At 34.8% G+C, this 17,669-nt stretch overlaps 1 protein-coding gene across 2 annotated transcripts in view; it reads left to right on the top strand.

Moving 5' to 3' along the window:
* Positions 1 to 14,479, top strand: part of LOC117112286 (6-phosphofructo-2-kinase/fructose-2,6-bisphosphatase 1-like) — a 64,926-nt gene extending 50,447 nt beyond the window's left edge. For both annotated transcript variants that reach the window (XM_033255352.1, XM_033255354.1), the window contains exons 13-15: positions 5,098 to 5,160; positions 9,652 to 9,716; positions 13,711 to 14,479. In XM_033255352.1, coding sequence (XP_033111243.1) covers positions 5,098 to 5,160; positions 9,652 to 9,716; positions 13,711 to 13,773 — 191 coding nt within the window. In that variant the 3' untranslated portion in view covers positions 13,774 to 14,479. The remainder of the gene's footprint in view (positions 1 to 5,097; positions 5,161 to 9,651; positions 9,717 to 13,710) is intronic.
* The last annotated feature ends 3,190 nt before the right edge of the window (positions 14,480 to 17,669 follow it).

Genomic DNA, 17,669 nt, shown 5'->3' with positions numbered 1-17,669 from the left:
ATACGTTGCTATGTTATGATTGTAAGAGTTATCGACGCATGCGCGTTTGCCGATTTCTGCTTATCTTGTTGTCAAGTAGGTTACGTAACGGTGAGATAATTACGATCGCGGCGAGGAGGTCTGTACCTTTGATCTTCGCTCGATGTTACTCCTTCTGTTCTATTTTCTCTATGGTTGCAGCTTTTATATTCTGCATCTGAGATTGCACCACTGGTAGCAATGTAATTACCATTCTTTGATGTATGCCTCAACATCATCTTCTAAGCGTTGATCTTCTTCAGCTACTGTGGTTTTGTCAACAGCTCTTGACAGCGCATCATTCTTTACCTGGGGTATATGTTAGGCTGACATCATATTTTTGTAGTCCGATACGCATTCGCTGAAGTCTGAGTGGACTATCTGACAGTGGTTTTTTGAAGATGGAGATTAAGAGGCTTGTGATCCGTTTCTGCCAGTACTTTCTGGCCAAACAGGAACTGGTGAAAACGTTCACACGCAAATGTCAGCGCCAAACACTCCTTTTCAATTTGGGCATAGTGTGTCTCAGCACTTGTCATTGAACATGACGCATATGCCATGGGTGCCCATTCCTGATTGGTCTGTTGTTTCAGCAGAACTGCCCCAATTCCATCCTTGGATGCATCAGCTGACACTTTGCATGTCTGAGTCAGATCATAAAATTTTAACACTGGGCTGGTTGTCAGGGTCGACTTGACATTCATCCAAGCTTTTTCTTGGGCCTCCAACCATACCCAGTGATTCTTGTCAACTAGGAGCTGACGTAGTGGTTCCGTCTTGGCTAACAATTCAGGCATAAATTTGGCCAGAAAGTTGGCCATTCCCAGAAATCTTTGAAGAGCTTGCTTATCCTTTGGTCTTTCCATGTTGACGATGGCTCTTACTTTACTAGGATCTGGTCTAATACCTTCATCAGTAATCAGGTCACCTAAGAAAACAAGTTTGTTCATTCCGAATTTGCACTTTTGCCTGTTAAGTTTCAGGTTGGCTCTTTGTGCTGTGTCTAGCACTTGCTTTAGTCGTTGGTCATGTTCTTCTTGTGTGGATCCCCACACAATCAAGGGCGTCGATCCGTGGTTGAAAGTGGGGGGGGGGACGAAATGGAAAATGAGCCTTGGTTGGGGACCAGGGGACGAAGCCCCCCAGAAGCGCTGGCGCATATAGCCTTTTAATTGATTTTAAGCATTTGTTTCCATACAAAATTTTCAAAATATCCAGTGGCGGATCCAGTAATTTGAAATAGAGCTGGGCCCAGAGAGAAACTTTTACAGATGGAGAGTGTAGACCACCTCAGCCCCACCATGGTTGGGGCTTAGGTAAGAAAATTTATGATTATGGCACCTCTAGTTGGTCGGAAATGGCACTCTCAGACTCAATTTGAATATAATTTAAATTTTTTTTTTCCACTTTTAAATTCGAAAAAAAAAAAAAAATGTTTTTGAATCTGCCACTGAAATACTCATCATAAAAAAGTTTTTAAAATTATCCGTTTAGTCATAATTATGCTCGCTTATGTATTTCGTGCAAACTAACCTTCATAAAAATAATGATTTATTATCTACTGATTAGCTTGTAACATATTCAAAATTCGAACCATGAAAAACAAATAAGATAAACTTAAAACAGTCATTCTTCTAGTCTTTTTGCATGTACAGTACTTTTAAAATCAATCAAGAGGTTTTTGCTTTTCTCCTTTTTTGACTAATTTCACTTTTGTGTACGTAATATTGCGACTACACTATTGTGAGTGAAAATAATACCGTCTAATTTACAATCAAACAGGACTAGGGAGGGAGCACACAAAAACATTAGTTAGCATTTTGATTTCACAAACATAAAGGTGATTTACTTAAATTATCATTATCAGTGGTGGCTCCAGGAAAGCAAATTTGAGGGGGAACAGGGAAAGTAGATCACCTCAGCCCCACCATGGTTGGGGCTGAGGAAAGAAAATTTATGAAAAATTTGGGGTCAGCTCGACCCCACTTGAATCCGCCACTGATTATTATGACGTCATTGCGAGATTGCGTCAACGTAACACTGGAGTTTGTAAAATTTTGGTAGGCCTATCACTTAATCGAAATAGATAGACAATCTGTGTCAAAAGGCTGTATAATTGAATTGTTTAATAATGGCTATATAAAATTCAATTGACAATTATAATTTTTGGAAATTAGGAAAAACAGTAATCCTATGTATGTAGATAATATTAAACACTAGCATAACATACGGGTCATAATAATATACAAAAGGAATAAATCGTTTGTAGTAGAAATTGTGCACTTTTGAGTTTGTAAAAATATTGGCCTAATAAGTATACACGCTTCCAATTTTAACAACGTTCAGCACATTGTTTTGACAATAAATTTAGCCTCTGATAACTGTTGCTCCCATAAAATCGATCTAGTGGTTTCTGAGATGGTTACGAAATGTATAAACAATTGCGTTTTTACTCGGTTTTGGTCCGGAAAATACGTACTGCACTTAGAACAGACAAAATTCATGAGCCATGCATAATTTTTTTCTTTCCATTTGCTTTTAAAAATGGGGATTTAATTATAGAAGATTGGTAAAAGTTGGGTGGGGGACAATCGATATGATGATCCCCTACTTTGAAAAGTGGGGGGATGCGTCCCCCTGTCCCCCACTCATCGACGCCCATGCACACAATTATGTCATCCATCATCGTGTTGACACCAACAATCTTTTTGAAGAGTCGATGTATGCGATGATGATATGCCTCAGGTGCCATGTTTAAACCAAATGGTAAGCAGCAATAAATGTACCTTCCAAATGGCGTGATAAAGCAGGTTAATTTAGAGATCTCTTCATCCAACTTAATCTGCCAGAAGCCAGACGAGGCATCTCGCTTGCTGAACACTTTTGCTCCTCTGAACTCTGCCATGGTCTCTTCTTGTGATGGCAACTTGAAGTGTTCCCGTTTTATCGCACGATTAAGATCCCTTGGATCGAGGCATACCCGTATGTCGCCATTCTTCTTCTTGACAGTTACTAAGCTGCTCACCCAGTCAGTTTGTCCTTCTTGCTTTTGAATGACGTCAAGTTTTTCCATTCGTCCACCCTTATCACTGTTTATTTGTACATATATCATTAATCCTTTATAGACGTATGCCGACTTGCTTTGACTTAACTACCATATTGTTTCTCAAATTGTATACTGCCAAGATACTTTCTCAATATGTTCATTTTATGTCAAGCGTTGACAAAGACTACAGGAGTAGCCAAAATATTCGCCAAATAAATGTTAGTGTTTCTAATGTCAACATCTTAATTGAGTTTCTATACTGTTACGTTATATTATATTCAACATATGTTTTGAAACAAACGTGGACACCCCTTCTTTATATATATATATATATATATATATATCCGCCTGCAGAATTAGTATTGACCACTGCCTCGTTTACCTTCAATGGATCATACTACCGACAACTTACTGGAGTGAGTATGGGTACCCGTATGGGACCCAGTTTTTCTTGTTTATTCATGGGCTACCTTGAGAAACAAATATTCGACGAATACGATGGTACCAAACCTTTGCTTTTCAAACGCTACATCGATGATTGTGTGGGAGCTGCATCTTGCTCATATGAGGAGCTCACCAATTTCATTAATTACATGAACTCCTTCCACCCAGACATCAAGTTCACCCATGAGATCTCACCTACCAGTGTTACATTTTTAGATATTGATGTCCATATCAAGGGCTCCGCACTATCTACCACCGTCCACTATAAACCTACTGATGCGCACACATACTTAAATTACGATTCATCACATCCACCCAAGTGCAAAGACTCTTCTATCCCTTACTCGCAATAAGTTCGACTCAGGCGAATTTGTAAACTTGACGATGACTTCCAAAGACGCGCCGAAGAAATGATGTCCTTTTTTAATAGAGGATATCCTACCAACATCACCGACGGCTGCCTTAACAAAATTAACCAAATGACACGGGAAATTGCCCTCCAACCTCGAAAAAGCGACACATCTACCAACCGAATACCTCTAGTACTAACCTATCATCCGATAATGAAACAAGTAGCCGAAGTAATAACCAGGAACTTTGCGATTTTATCATCAGATGAAACCACCAGTAATGTATTCACATCACCACCGATACATGCCTACCGCCGAGATAAAAATTTAAAAGACACTCTAGTTCATTCCGATGTTAAATCCTCACATACCCAACCACCTATTGGATCTACTACTGCTTGTAATCGACCACGATGTAAAACATGCGCTCATCCGATATCATCCACGGACCAGCTAGTACATTCAGAATAAAAGACACTTTTTCATGTATTTCCTGTAATATAGTTTACGCTATTATTTGTACTAAATGTCAACTATTATATATTGGAGAAACCAAACGGCGTATGAGTGACCGCTTCACTGAGCATCTACGATCCATCGAACTCCAACTACCTGGTCTTCCAGTTGCCGCCCACTTTTCTACCAATAATCACTCTCTCAAGGACATTCAAATCACCGGACTGACTTTGTGCCATGGATCAGATAACATGAGAAAAAACACTGAAGAACGTATTATATATAAGCTTGGAACACTTGCCCCTAATGGACTTAATATATCATTTAAATCTTGTGTGTGTGTGTATGTGTGTGTGTGTGGGTGTGTGTATGTGTGTGTGTGTGTATGTATGTGTGTGTGTATGTATATATGTATATATGTATACATACACATATATATACAAATCCTGATTTAAAAGTTTCGAGTAAAACTAGGCGTCGGCTTAGTGAGTATCCATGGTAGGAGAGTTTGTCAATGCTTTATGACATGACGGCTAGGCTGCCAATTTAGCACTAGCTGTAACGCTAAAGTTAATGTTTGCTTTGCTTCCTTGTTAATATTAGCAGGGTTTTTTTTATGGTAAGTCTTTAATTTTGAAGTTTAATGTATTTCAAGAATGTTGTTTGTGTGATATAACTAAAATCACATAAAAATCTTGTTGTGCTTGATGTGTTTAGAAATTGAACACAATAAAATGTGTGTAATTTTTAACCACAGTGACTTTTCCTTTTTTCAAACAACAGATGAATTGCCTTATTTAAGATGTCCACTCCATACAGTAATCAAACTAACACCTGTAGCTTATGGTAAGTATCTTTGATGTGCATATAACATTAAGATTTTCAGCTTTAGCTTGTTGTTCTCATAGGGTCCGTTTGAGCAAAAAACACCAACTGTATTCCTTTTATTTCACCGGGTAATCGCGCCGAGCACTCAAGTTTTAGCTCACGGTAAATACGTGTAATTATAATTAATTTTACGCTGGGCTGTGGACAAAACATTAAAAAAAACAATTAAGGTTGATTTATCATCGCCTCCAGTTTTCTACCCAGCAATTTGGTAGTCAAAATTGATGCGGATAATCCAGATGGTAAGGTAATTAGACTAGTCTCCGAGCGGTTTTAGAAAGAGTGTACCGGTGAATTAACTGCTAAATCGCCACGGATATTTTTTTCACTCGAATGGGCCCATAGCTTTTTTACTACAGCTAGGCTACTACAATATTTGTTTTTAATTTGCCTCCCAACAGGCCAAGTGGGTACCTGGTAGGTGTAAACACAAAATGCATTGGCAGCTGCAACATTATGGAATTCTCCTCAGGGAGAATGTGACCTGCTGGGTCAGGTGTCAAGAGAGTATCTCAAGTGACACTTTTTTACAAAATTATTCATTACCAAGTGAATTGAAAAATGTATTTAAAGATGATATACCATTTTAAACCAATTCTCTATGGACAGTTGTCATAAAGTATAAATCCTGTAATACATAGGGTCAGAGGTCATGTGTGGTGTTTTCTGTCAATTTAAAAAAAATGTTGTATTAGAACAAATAGAAACATGCATGTTCTGAACAATTTGAAAAAGAAATCAAGTTTCTCCAACCAGCAGTTGCAAAGATATAGAAACACAATATTTTTCCATAAATTTGAATATTTTAGTAAATTTGTATATGAATGGAGGTGTGCTTTTTGAAATGTTCTCGTTGCATTACTTTGGTTTACCATGAATAGAAACAATTTGAAACCAATATAAATTTACTGAAAACTGTAGTTGTGGAGATATGAAAATTTCCCGCAAAGCAAAGGGTCATAGGTCAAATCTGACATAATTTATTAACTGAAAATCATATAAAATCAAATTAATCTAAATGTATATAGTAAGCAGTGTTTAAGTTCTTAATACAAAACATTGACCTCACATTTACATTTGACGGCCATATTGGCGGCCATCTTGGATTTTAAAGAAAAATCAGCAATCAATTATTTGCATAATTTATTAAATCATATACAATAAAATGAATCTCTAAATGTATATAGTAAGCAGTGTTTATGTTCTCAATACAAAAAATTGACTTCTCATTACATTTGGCGGCCATATTAGACTGTCAATGAAAACCATTAATTTGTATAAACAGTGTTTATTTTCTCAATACAAAACATTGGTTTCGTAATACATTGCCCAGCCATTTTAGCAGCTATATTGGCGGCCACATTGTCCGTGAACATTGATTATCCGTATACCATTTCACCCATATTATACAAACAAAGAAATAACCAATTTTTTCAGAATAATGTTGTCATTGGGAATTGATTGAGATCCATGACCTATGATTTAAGCAGGTTTGAGACATTGAAACTACAAAAATATGAGAAGTCAAAATTTAATACAAAATGCTCTGATCCTGGTGAAAAGGCGCTTTTTAATGGTATAGGCCTAATGTGTGGTATAAAAAATATTTTAAAAAATAATGTTAGTCCAACTACGCTACAAATTAAAAACTAAAGATCAAACTCAATGACCATGATTTTCTGGCCAATGTGATTCAAGCTCCCTGTTCACAAATGCTATCCACACCAATGAGCACCAGTCAGATGCAATGTTTAGTTTCACAATAAATCTACTGTACATTTATTATTGTACTACACATGCTGTTACATCCAATGAATCTTTTTTGTGGATGTTCTTATAAAGAAAATCCCTTATAAAATCATGTAATTCTTTAAATGACTATAATTAATGGAGGACCTGCTTTACACAGACTTTATTATTACTGTAGCCATTTACTGTGTTTGTCTGCCTTTTAGCAACATCACAGAAAACGCATCATCATAAAATTTACCAGAGTGGTACATAATAATCTAAGAAAAATCACAAGGCTTGTTGCAACAGAATATGGGCCTATAAACTTGCTGATGGTTCACATGCTGAAAGTTGGGATATAGGTTGTGGGTGCTTTATTGCAGCCACAAAGTTTGAAAGTATTTGAAACACACTTCTGACCAATCTCCATGATGGCATCCTCTCACTGCTTCCATAGATCCTTGATGACTGAATATTTTGTGCCTGGCTGGTAGATAGGGGTAATACTGGTGATGGTTAACTTTCAGAAGAGTTTTTCACCTGAGACAAAGCCACCAAATCCTGAGACAAATTGTTTCTCTCCGCTGCTACCAATATGCAAGTAACCAGACATGATACTCTTGAATACACTTTGTTACACTGAAATTTTGGGCCGAGCACAACCTGAACTGATGCCGGGTCACGATCATATCCCCTTTCAAGGAGCACGTTTTGCTCAAACCCGAGTTTTATCTCTTGTACCACCAGCATTGTTCAACATAGTTTGAACCATGAATATTTGTCATAATTTTGTTCAGATTGTCCCACTCGAGATGAAATATGCTGTTGAGCTGAGGAGTGAGGGAAGTGGATACATGTCAAGACCTGATGATGAATCTGAACAAAATTATGACAAACATTCTTGGTTCAAAGGTGTTGAACAGTGTTAGAATCATAGTACAGGAGGTGAAACCCAAGTTTGGAGCCAGCAACTAGGAGAAAATGCTCCGGACGCTAACTGTCTATGCATGAAGCAAGATGCGCTCATGAGAGTGGATATGGCCAAGAACATGGCATCAGTGTATATATGGTCGTGTTGGGCCAATAACTGTTTGAGTGAGCTGTATTCATTCTGCTTGCGCTAAACTGCATCTGATAGTATCATATCTGGTTACTGGCACGTGCATTGGGGAGCGTAGAGAAACAACTTGTTCCAGGATTTGGTGGTTTTGTCTCAAGTACTGGTAAAAAAGTTACCCCTATCAACCAGCCATTCACAAACTATTTTGTCATCAAGGAGCCACGGAAGCAGTCAGAGGAAACCACCATCCATAGAGATTTGACAGGAGTATGTTCTCAAAACTTTTGCAGTTGGTGGCTGTATGGAAGCCCTCCTCCTAATTTCATAGCAGAGACAACTTATGTCCGAACTAACTTCAAGTGATTTTAAATATTCTGGTGTATTTTTGGAATGTTCCCCACAATAAGGTTTGTCTTATTAAACCCTAAGGCATAAGAAGCAAATGGTCACTGCCAGTAAGGCAGAGAACTTGAGGAAATTTGACGTGGGTGAATATGTACTTGTATTGGGAGCATAAACACTGGTTACTGTGTAAATTTAGAGGTTTACTTGATTAATTATGATTTTTAGTTATTAAAATATACAAATTAATGTTTTTCATTCAAAATCCAAGATGGCCGCCAATATGACCGTCAAATGTAAATGTGAAGTCAATATTTTTGTATTAAGAACATAAACACTGCTTACTATATACATTTAGAGGTTTATTTGTTAGTCAATGAATTATAAAAATTTATGATTTTCGTTGAAAATCCAAGATGGCCACCAAGATGGCCACCAAAATGGCCACCAAACAACTCCATGGGAATTTTTTTTTTTATAGGAACATCAAAATTCTTTCATGAGACACTTCGAGGATTACAAAAATGTTAGTTAAAAAAATATATCCTGGTGGTGCATGGGAACCCCCTGTTCGTTGCCATGTTGAAATGTGCATATTATGTACATTTCAAGTATTCTTGGCAGCCATTTTTAAATAAATGTCCCTAATTTGCATAAGGTTTCAATGCAAGTGTCATCCAAGCTAGGGGCGACCAGAAGGTGTCAATAAATATATCTGGAATGGATGACAGCTTTTCACATTCCAATCCTCCTAACGTCATTTTTTCCAGATTTTTTTTCCTAGACTACATGGCCTTCTTTTCGAGAGGGGCTTCAATTCGATGAAATTAATAATAATAGAATTATTTCAAAAAAACGCTGTACAGAATATAGAAAAAAATTAATTAATTAATTGTTATTTGGCATACCTTGGACTATTAACAATTTATTTGGGTTTTCATTTGATTAATTACGTATCATTTGGGTTTTCATTTGGGTAATTCCCTATCATTTGCATAATTTAATCTCATTTGGGTACTGTATTCATTTGACCCAGCCCCTCAGTCCTAGCTGCTTAGGCTGATGGCCTAAATCTAGACAGAACAAGTTTATTCTTTTTATTTTGTATTATTCAATGAAGATTTTGGCTCTTTTTCATACAAGATTCATTTATATAAAAGATAATTATTTAGTGTTAAATGAAAAGATGATAACTGCATTAGTGCATTAGCCTCTATGAAGCAAAAGTCAATCTATTGCATACCGTAGCATCTATGCTAAATATGCACAGAATGTAATATTTAGATTTTAAGTGCATTTTCTTGGTGTTTTGTTAGGTTGCCGAGTTGAAACGATACCATTGCCAATTGAGGCTGTGGATACCCATCGAGAAAAACCAAAAGTAAGTTTACTTCCTCTAAAGAATTTTCAAAATTGTTTTTTCACTAATAGCCCAACAGTGGAGGTTTTGGAATGAGCAAAAAAAACAATTTTGTTTTTTTAATTTTCTTTTCCCCAGTGACATGTGGAATGCCTTTAGCCTTTTCATATCCTACACTATTATCAACATTTTAAAAATATTTTTTACTGTTAATGAAAAAATTTTACTGCCGTAACTTAGCTATTTGTTTTGTGAATTAAATATATATATATATATATATATATATATATATATATATATGTGTGTGTGTGTGTTATTTTATTTCATTTTTATAATTAATTTTTATAAATAATTTTGAAAATAAATATATTTTGAGTCTGCAGCCCAAATAAAAAATTCAACATCTGCACAAGTTATTCCTTAAATTTGAACATATTGATCAAGGAGTTTTGAAAGGTAAAAATAATTGTATAATTTCATCTATTCTCGAGGAAATCTGGCCTAATTCTCCTAGACTTACCGAGCCGCATTCAGGTCAGGTATGCATCACTTTATTAGTAGTGTGAAAAGCCTAATCTACCTCATCGTGAGAAAATCGCATCTTGTATCTTTTTCAAAATAAAATTTGTGTAAAAAAACTTTGAAAAGTTTATTATTAATCTTAATAACAATAATGGTAAAAGTGTTATGATAATAATAATTTATTGACATACGCCACATACGGTGGTTTGTCGCACAAACATCTAAACTAAAACAAATTGAATCTTAACAAAACTAGTAAAATATATATACTAAAGTAAAAATACAAGAAAATTAAGCATAGAAACAAAATTGACATGTATACAAAGTACATGTTCATATACGTCCATTAATATAATACATGTACAGTTGAACTAGCCTATTAAGTCGAATCCAAAATGCCATTGAAAAATTGTTCAACTTGGATAATATTCAACGTACTGATTGTTAATTAATAGAAAATACAAACAATTTGGCATTGTAAAATAAGTTCAACTTAGAAATTATTCGAGTTTAGGCAAAGTCAAAGTGGAAAAAACAACGTAGGCTAACAAAATACTTTTGTTACACGACTACTCTAGAGTAGGAAGATGTTGATTAACAACTCACTGGCTATCAATCAACGCACATGGGGAAACCCTGAATTGATCGCATGATTTTTTTTGTAAACAGTTTACGACTCAACTACAGAGGTTTGTCGTTCGTAAAACTCAGGTGTTAAATTATATATACTGTTTGTTAATGAATGTAATTTAAGTTGGTATGCATATCAATCATTAAAAATATTACTGAATCAATGTGCTAGCTTTTCATAACCAGAACCCTGCGAGCGTCAATGTTCCTATGTATGATGCATGTTTTATTTTCAGGCAATATGAGGTTGGGTGGATTTTGTGTTGTGGTGGTTTACCTTGAAAAGTTAATTCTTTGCATTCGAATATTAGGAAAATGAATACTATATAAATAAATAAATATATTATTATTATTAATCTTAATAACAATAATGGTAAAAATGCGGTTTGGCTCAATGGTTTTCATTCTGGCTGTTGAACTTGGCTGATCTGAGTCAGCAGGAGTACAAACAAATACAAACAGTAACAGACCCCATGGATGGCAAAACGAACAAGGGAAAACAACGTAAAAGATTAAGAGATGAGATCAATAGTTATTGGGGAAGAGTGAAATGGTGCAACACAGCAAGAGAAAAAGATAGCGTCGACATCCTGAAACATTTATCCAAAAGTAGACCGACAATAGCTGATGATGAAACCTCTGAAGGTTATCAATGTGGTCGAGCCTTGAGTAGATGACAGCTTAATTAATCTACCATATGGGATTACAACCCAGAACAACCCAGCCACAGGAAGAATCTAAGGCTATGTTCACACAGACGGCGTAAGGCTGGCTTAAGCCTGGCGTAGCGTACGCCTTTGTGTGTGAACTAAACAGTGGCGTTGTTAAGGCCACTCTCTACGCCACGTCCTTGGCGTTATTAACGCTACCTGCAGACCCCAGATTAGCTAACGCCACTGAGCTAATGCCAGTGATGCTTGAATGATTTGACCACATTTCAAGAGATTGACCAATAGTCATTAATTACTACAGTACCACTAACAGGATACGTCATATAAATGGCACGATCGGTTAACATGGTTTTGTAAGGAACCGAAGGTCCTGAGTTCGAATCTCACCTTGGTGTTTTTTTTTTGTTTTTTTTAAACAACATGAACATTCTAAGATATTTGAGAGCTGTTTGACAAAAAGAATTAGAAGAGCTACAGTAATAAGATAGAAATATTGAAATAATTAGAATGTTTACTTGTACAAAATTAAAATGTCTTAAAATTGAAAGGAAAAATGTCTTAAAATAGGAAAAAAAGAAAAAAAAATTGAGTGTACGCGATTCGAACTCACAACCTTTGGTTCAGCAGAACATATCGTTAACCAACCGCGCCATCTATACGACATGCCCTATTAGTGGTAATGGCACTGTCCTTGGTATTGGTGGCGCACTTCACAAAAAAAGATCTATTAATTAATCAATCAGCCAAGTACTTCTAGAATTCCTCATAAAAAAAATTCCAAATAATTTGTACACAATTAAAATGTCTTTAAAAATAAAAACAATTGAATACAAGACGCGATTCATACTCACTGCCTTTGGCTTCTCATCAGAGTTCAAAATCGAAGAGAAATATTTAAATAATTAGAATGCTCACTTGTACAAAATTAAAATGTCTTAAAATTTGCAAAAAATTATCAAATAAGAAAATTAAATTAAATACCAATGCGATTTGAACACACGGCCTATATGGTTCTAAATCTATGTAGATACCCATCAACGCCTGTTTAGCATTGGATGAGGGCAGGGGCTTTAGAACCATCACATGAAACCGTTGCATGGACGGCGGTTAAGTCAACCGAGCCACCCATACAACCTGTATAAAACTGGTAATGGCAGTAATGTACAGTCTGCCATGAAAAAGCACACAATCAGCAAGGTACCCCTAGAGTTACTCATTGGAGCTTAAAAGATACCGTAAAACCTCGAATTGTAGTTCCTGTTTTTTTTTTTTTGTTTTTTTTTTTGGCGAACTTTGGATGGGCTTCTTTTCCAAACTATTTTTGCAAAGTGAATAGGTGGTTGGGGGGGGGGGGCTTCTTTCCAAATGAATGCTGTAAGTTTTGTGAATTTGTACTATAAAACAATAAATAAGGCCTCTGTATCATGGAGTGTATCTAACTTGCTAAATTACCTAAACTAGTGTATAAACAAAGCTTGTATTTAATTTATTTTGTTTTCTGAAATTCATGTACAGTATATGTACTGTACTATCCCGAGGAAAATTTTACAAACTAAGGGGGCTTCAATTCGAGATGGGCTTCATCTCAAGATTAAGCCTACTGGGGCTTCAATTCGATGTTTTACGGTATTGTAGTAGGACAATTTTCTGTTTTGTTGAATATTTTCTTACATTAGCAACGGCTTCAGCAACTGCTTCGGTCAATTTTTCAGGCTAATGATGAATTGGGTAATTCATGCTTTGGTTTCGAGTGATCATGAGGTCAAGAACTCTGCCACCTCTATGATAACTATTATTCAAACGGTCAAACCTGTGTTTGACCCTGTGACTTATCAAAGTCACTACTACAATTGTAATAATTATATTAATTATTGTATTATGCACTATATAAGACTGTTTTTGTCATTACTAAAGGGTCATTACTAAAATATATTGCAACTGTCCATTTTTTTTTACTCTATGAATTCATATATCTGCTCTTGATATCAAGTAATAAAAGTAATAATGTGCAATAATGTCATCTTTACGGTACTAGATGTAATATGTCATAGCCCAATAGATTAGTATTTAACAGGACCAAGTATAATCTCTGTAGTTGCTTTGGTATTTTCAATAATCTGAATCAATGAACATCATTGCACATTTAATATAGTATGAAAACAAGTTTAATACCTGTAGATTTCTCTCCCCAGGTAATACCCAATATCAAGCGCGAGAAACACCTGTCTGGTGGGCACAGCCATGCTGGTAGATAGTGTCATGCAAAATGATTCACCACCACAAGATTTTCCTGGATGCTCTAGTGTTATAAATTATACTTATACCAAGGGATCTGTACTATTTGATTATGGTGCTCCACAGAAACAACCCAAAATAACATTTTAAACCCTTGAAAATTTTTTTTACATTTTTAAACCAATTATTCCAATCAACATAGATTAAATTGATGTATGGCATTTATATATATTCCATTATTACTACAATTAATTTCATGCATATTAGTAAATATATTTTGAATGTAAAGTTCAATCATTGATATTTCGAATTAAAAATTAAAGCCATTCTGTTTGATTAAAATAATGTTTCATTTATTTATAAAAATTTAAATATGTTGTTCAAAGGTACACAACATAGATAGTTCTGAAAAGAACTGTTGTTCTTCGAATCCAAAAAGGGAAATACTGACTTTTTAATTTATTTGATTTAAATATAATTATTTACTATACTTTGCCTCTGTTTTGATATACCTGTAAGTTACATCCCGGATGACAGTGAAACACTTATAAAATATCATCATTATTGAAAAGTTTTTAATTTATCATAAAAAAAATAAATATATAAGTGGTCATTGCAGACAATAATTGGGTATTTAATTATTTATGTAAATTAATCTCTCTGGTATACACTTAAATTTTCATAGGCCATTAGGCTAAAGCATTAAATTTCTCTTTGTATAAAACATGTTGACAACATTTGTAAAATTTGTTTAATTACAGATCAGCTTCTCCAAGATATTTAAATATTATTGACAGCATATATCAGTATGATGAAAAAATTTCATCACCACAAAGATGAGCAAACAAACTGTCAATAAAGCACTTATATATGATAAATCTATGCAATGTGGAGCTGCTGGTAGAACCAGGGAGAATTTACTTTTCCCTGGAAGAACTTACATTATATTGGTTTATTTTCTCTACTTCTGTTTTTTGGGTCCACACAAGCCTCACTGTTGTTCTTGTTACCAAAATTTAAAAAGCGTCCAGCGTCGCCAGTTTTGAACAGACGTGCAGGAAGTTTTGTACACATAAACTAGAGGTGGTTTCCAACAAACGTTCATCAATCTTTTTTAAATCGGACCCCAAGGTTCCCACTACACCTACAAAAAAAAAAGCAAAAAAAAAAGCAGGGGTGTCAGCATGAACTGTACATTGCTGCCATTACCACTAATAGGGAACATCGCATGGATGGTGCGGTCGGTTAAGTTCAACTTTTTTTTTTATTTTTAAGATTTTGTACGAATGAGCATTCTAAATAATATTTGGTTTTTGTACAAATAAACATTCTAATTATTTTAAAATTTATATCTTATTAGCTCTTCCAAAACAACCCAATATAATAACTTGCGTTTGTACCGTATTTTTAAGTGTGGAGGAACACGCGGACCGGTGAGCGATCTCTCTTGTTTGAATTGCATATCATTGAGTGTTTTTTAGCTCCACATGCTCATCTGTTCATGTTCCAGCAAAAATTGTGACAAATTGTAGTATCTCTTAAGGTGTGTTTGCATTGGATAAATTTGGTCAAACCATCACTGACTGAACGTAGCCAGGAAGAGCAATGACACTGTTTTTCTGAATTATAGTACAGTTTGCTATGTAATCCATCCATAGATTTTATTGGCTAACTTTATAATTTTTGGTGTGCTGAATTCAAACAAGTTTGGTACCATTTTTTTTTATCAAGTTTACGAATTTCAAGATGGCCGACGTACCACATATAACACGGTCTTGTTTGGTGTCAATGCAAAGGGAATTATAGACACATATAATTCCATTACACCTATATGTAATAATACATTTTTACAGAGATAGAGGCCGATGAATAAAGTCAGGTGACACAAAAAGTAAAAAAAACCAAACTCCCAAAAGTTGTCGTGTTTGGTATTAGAAAGCTCTTTCCTATGCTAAATAATGTTTTACAGTACTGTAGACATATATCAGTTATGGTGTAGTTTTTTATATATTGTCCAGTAAAGTCCAATTATGGCACATCGAATTATAGTACAGTTTGCTATGTAATTTGTAATATGTATGTGTTTGCTTTATGGTAACGTTAAAGGAAAAGTAAGAATGGGTGAATTCATGACTGATGAATTTGATATTGGGAAAGGGGTAAAGCAAGGGTATGTACTTTCGCAAGTATTATTTTCTATTTTTATTAATGAATTTGCTAAACTTCTTCGTGAAAGCAATTTGGGTGTTAGAATGAATGGTATTTTGGGCTGATGATGTTATTTTAATATCTGACAGCGAAAAAGAAATGACAAAAATGTTAGAAATTGCTGATAGTTTTGCTAAAGAATGGAAGTTAGAATTCAACCATGATAAATCAAATATTATGGTCGTGGGAAAACGTTTAAATAAAAATAAAAAGTGGAAACTGGGTGACAGTTTTTTAAAAGAGGTTAACTCCTATAAATATTTAGAAGTCTACATTTCTTCAAATTTAAAAGAACATACTCACTATGAGTATGTAATTCAGAAGGGAAACCGACTCATTGCATATATTAAAGGTATTATAGGTAACCTGGATAACTTTAACCGTATATATTACGGTAATATATTGTGGAAGACCATCGCGCTCCCATCCATAAACTATGCATGTAGCGTTTGGTACGCTAAATCAAAGAATGATAATGAAAAACTTGAAAAGCTACAGTCACAAATGGCCTGTTTCTTGCTTAAAGCCCCAAGATACACTCCTCAAGAGGCCCTTTATGGAGATCTTGGATGGGCTCTCCTCTCACAACTACATGAGATTGCAAGAGCAAAATTGTATAATCGTTTGATCATCATGGAAAACTACAGATGGCCGAATGTTGTACTGCATTCCATGTTAAAACTCAATTGTGATTTTGATCAACTTAAATTTAAGTTTCATAGTTGCTGTATTGATATAATTGCAAAATGTACAGATGTAGATCTTTATAATCATGTGTTTGATGCTGTAAATTATGCTTTTAATCCTTTTTCTGTAAACTATGTTGAAAGCTGTGTGTCTGAATCATACAAATCAGATTGGTCAAATAATGTAAGTCAAAAACCTTCACGTCAAGAATATTCAAAATTGAAAAAATACCCAAAATTAGAAAAATATTTACTTGACAAAATAAATTTTAATAATTCAAGTTTTAAGTTTAAAATTCGATCTAATACTCTACCTCTCGACTGTAAAACTTCAAAATGGTCTAAAGATGTTTCAGGTCTTTGCACGCTATGTAAAAACGGTGAAGTCGAAGATGTTAAACACTTTTTGTTTTAACTGTAAAGCTCTTGATAATATCAGAAAAGAAGAGTTGATGATCCTTAAAGAAGATCTTTCTCTCTCTAATGATCCTGAAATATGGACAAATTTTATAACTTCGAACACAGATGATAAATTTCAACTCATTCTTGGTGGAGATTCTGTTCCCATTTGTGACCACTCTGCCAAAGTGATTGATAATTTTTGTATAAGATATATACGGTGTGCATGGAACAAACGTACTGATTTAAAAAATTCCTAATTGTAATGAAGTGTATTACTGCCTTATATTGTTGCTTTTCTCTATTTTTACTTTATGTAAAATCTGGATATGCATTTTGCTTATGCTCTCTGTCTATGTTTTTAATTTTATATGGATGGATGCTCTTATTTCTTGTGTTAGTAGGGGTGTATTTTTTTTTTTTTTTTTTTTATATATATGTTTGGGTGTGTGTGTATTGTGTGTGTGTGTGTGTATGTATGTTTGTGTGTGTGTCTATGTATGTGTGTATGGGTGTATGTTTGTATGTACAGTGTATGTGTATGTGTGTGTATATATATATATGTATGTATATATATAGATTAAAAGGCAAAATACTGGAAAACAACAATGCTGTGGGAAACA

This window comes from Anneissia japonica, unplaced genomic scaffold (genome assembly GCF_011630105.1).
Source record: "Anneissia japonica isolate Jap-2015-1 unplaced genomic scaffold, ASM1163010v1 scaffold287766_len117227_cov206, whole genome shotgun sequence".
NCBI classification, from domain to species: domain Eukaryota; kingdom Metazoa; phylum Echinodermata; class Crinoidea; order Comatulida; family Comatulidae; genus Anneissia; species Anneissia japonica.
This window is presented reverse-complemented; position numbering and strand designations above follow the sequence as displayed.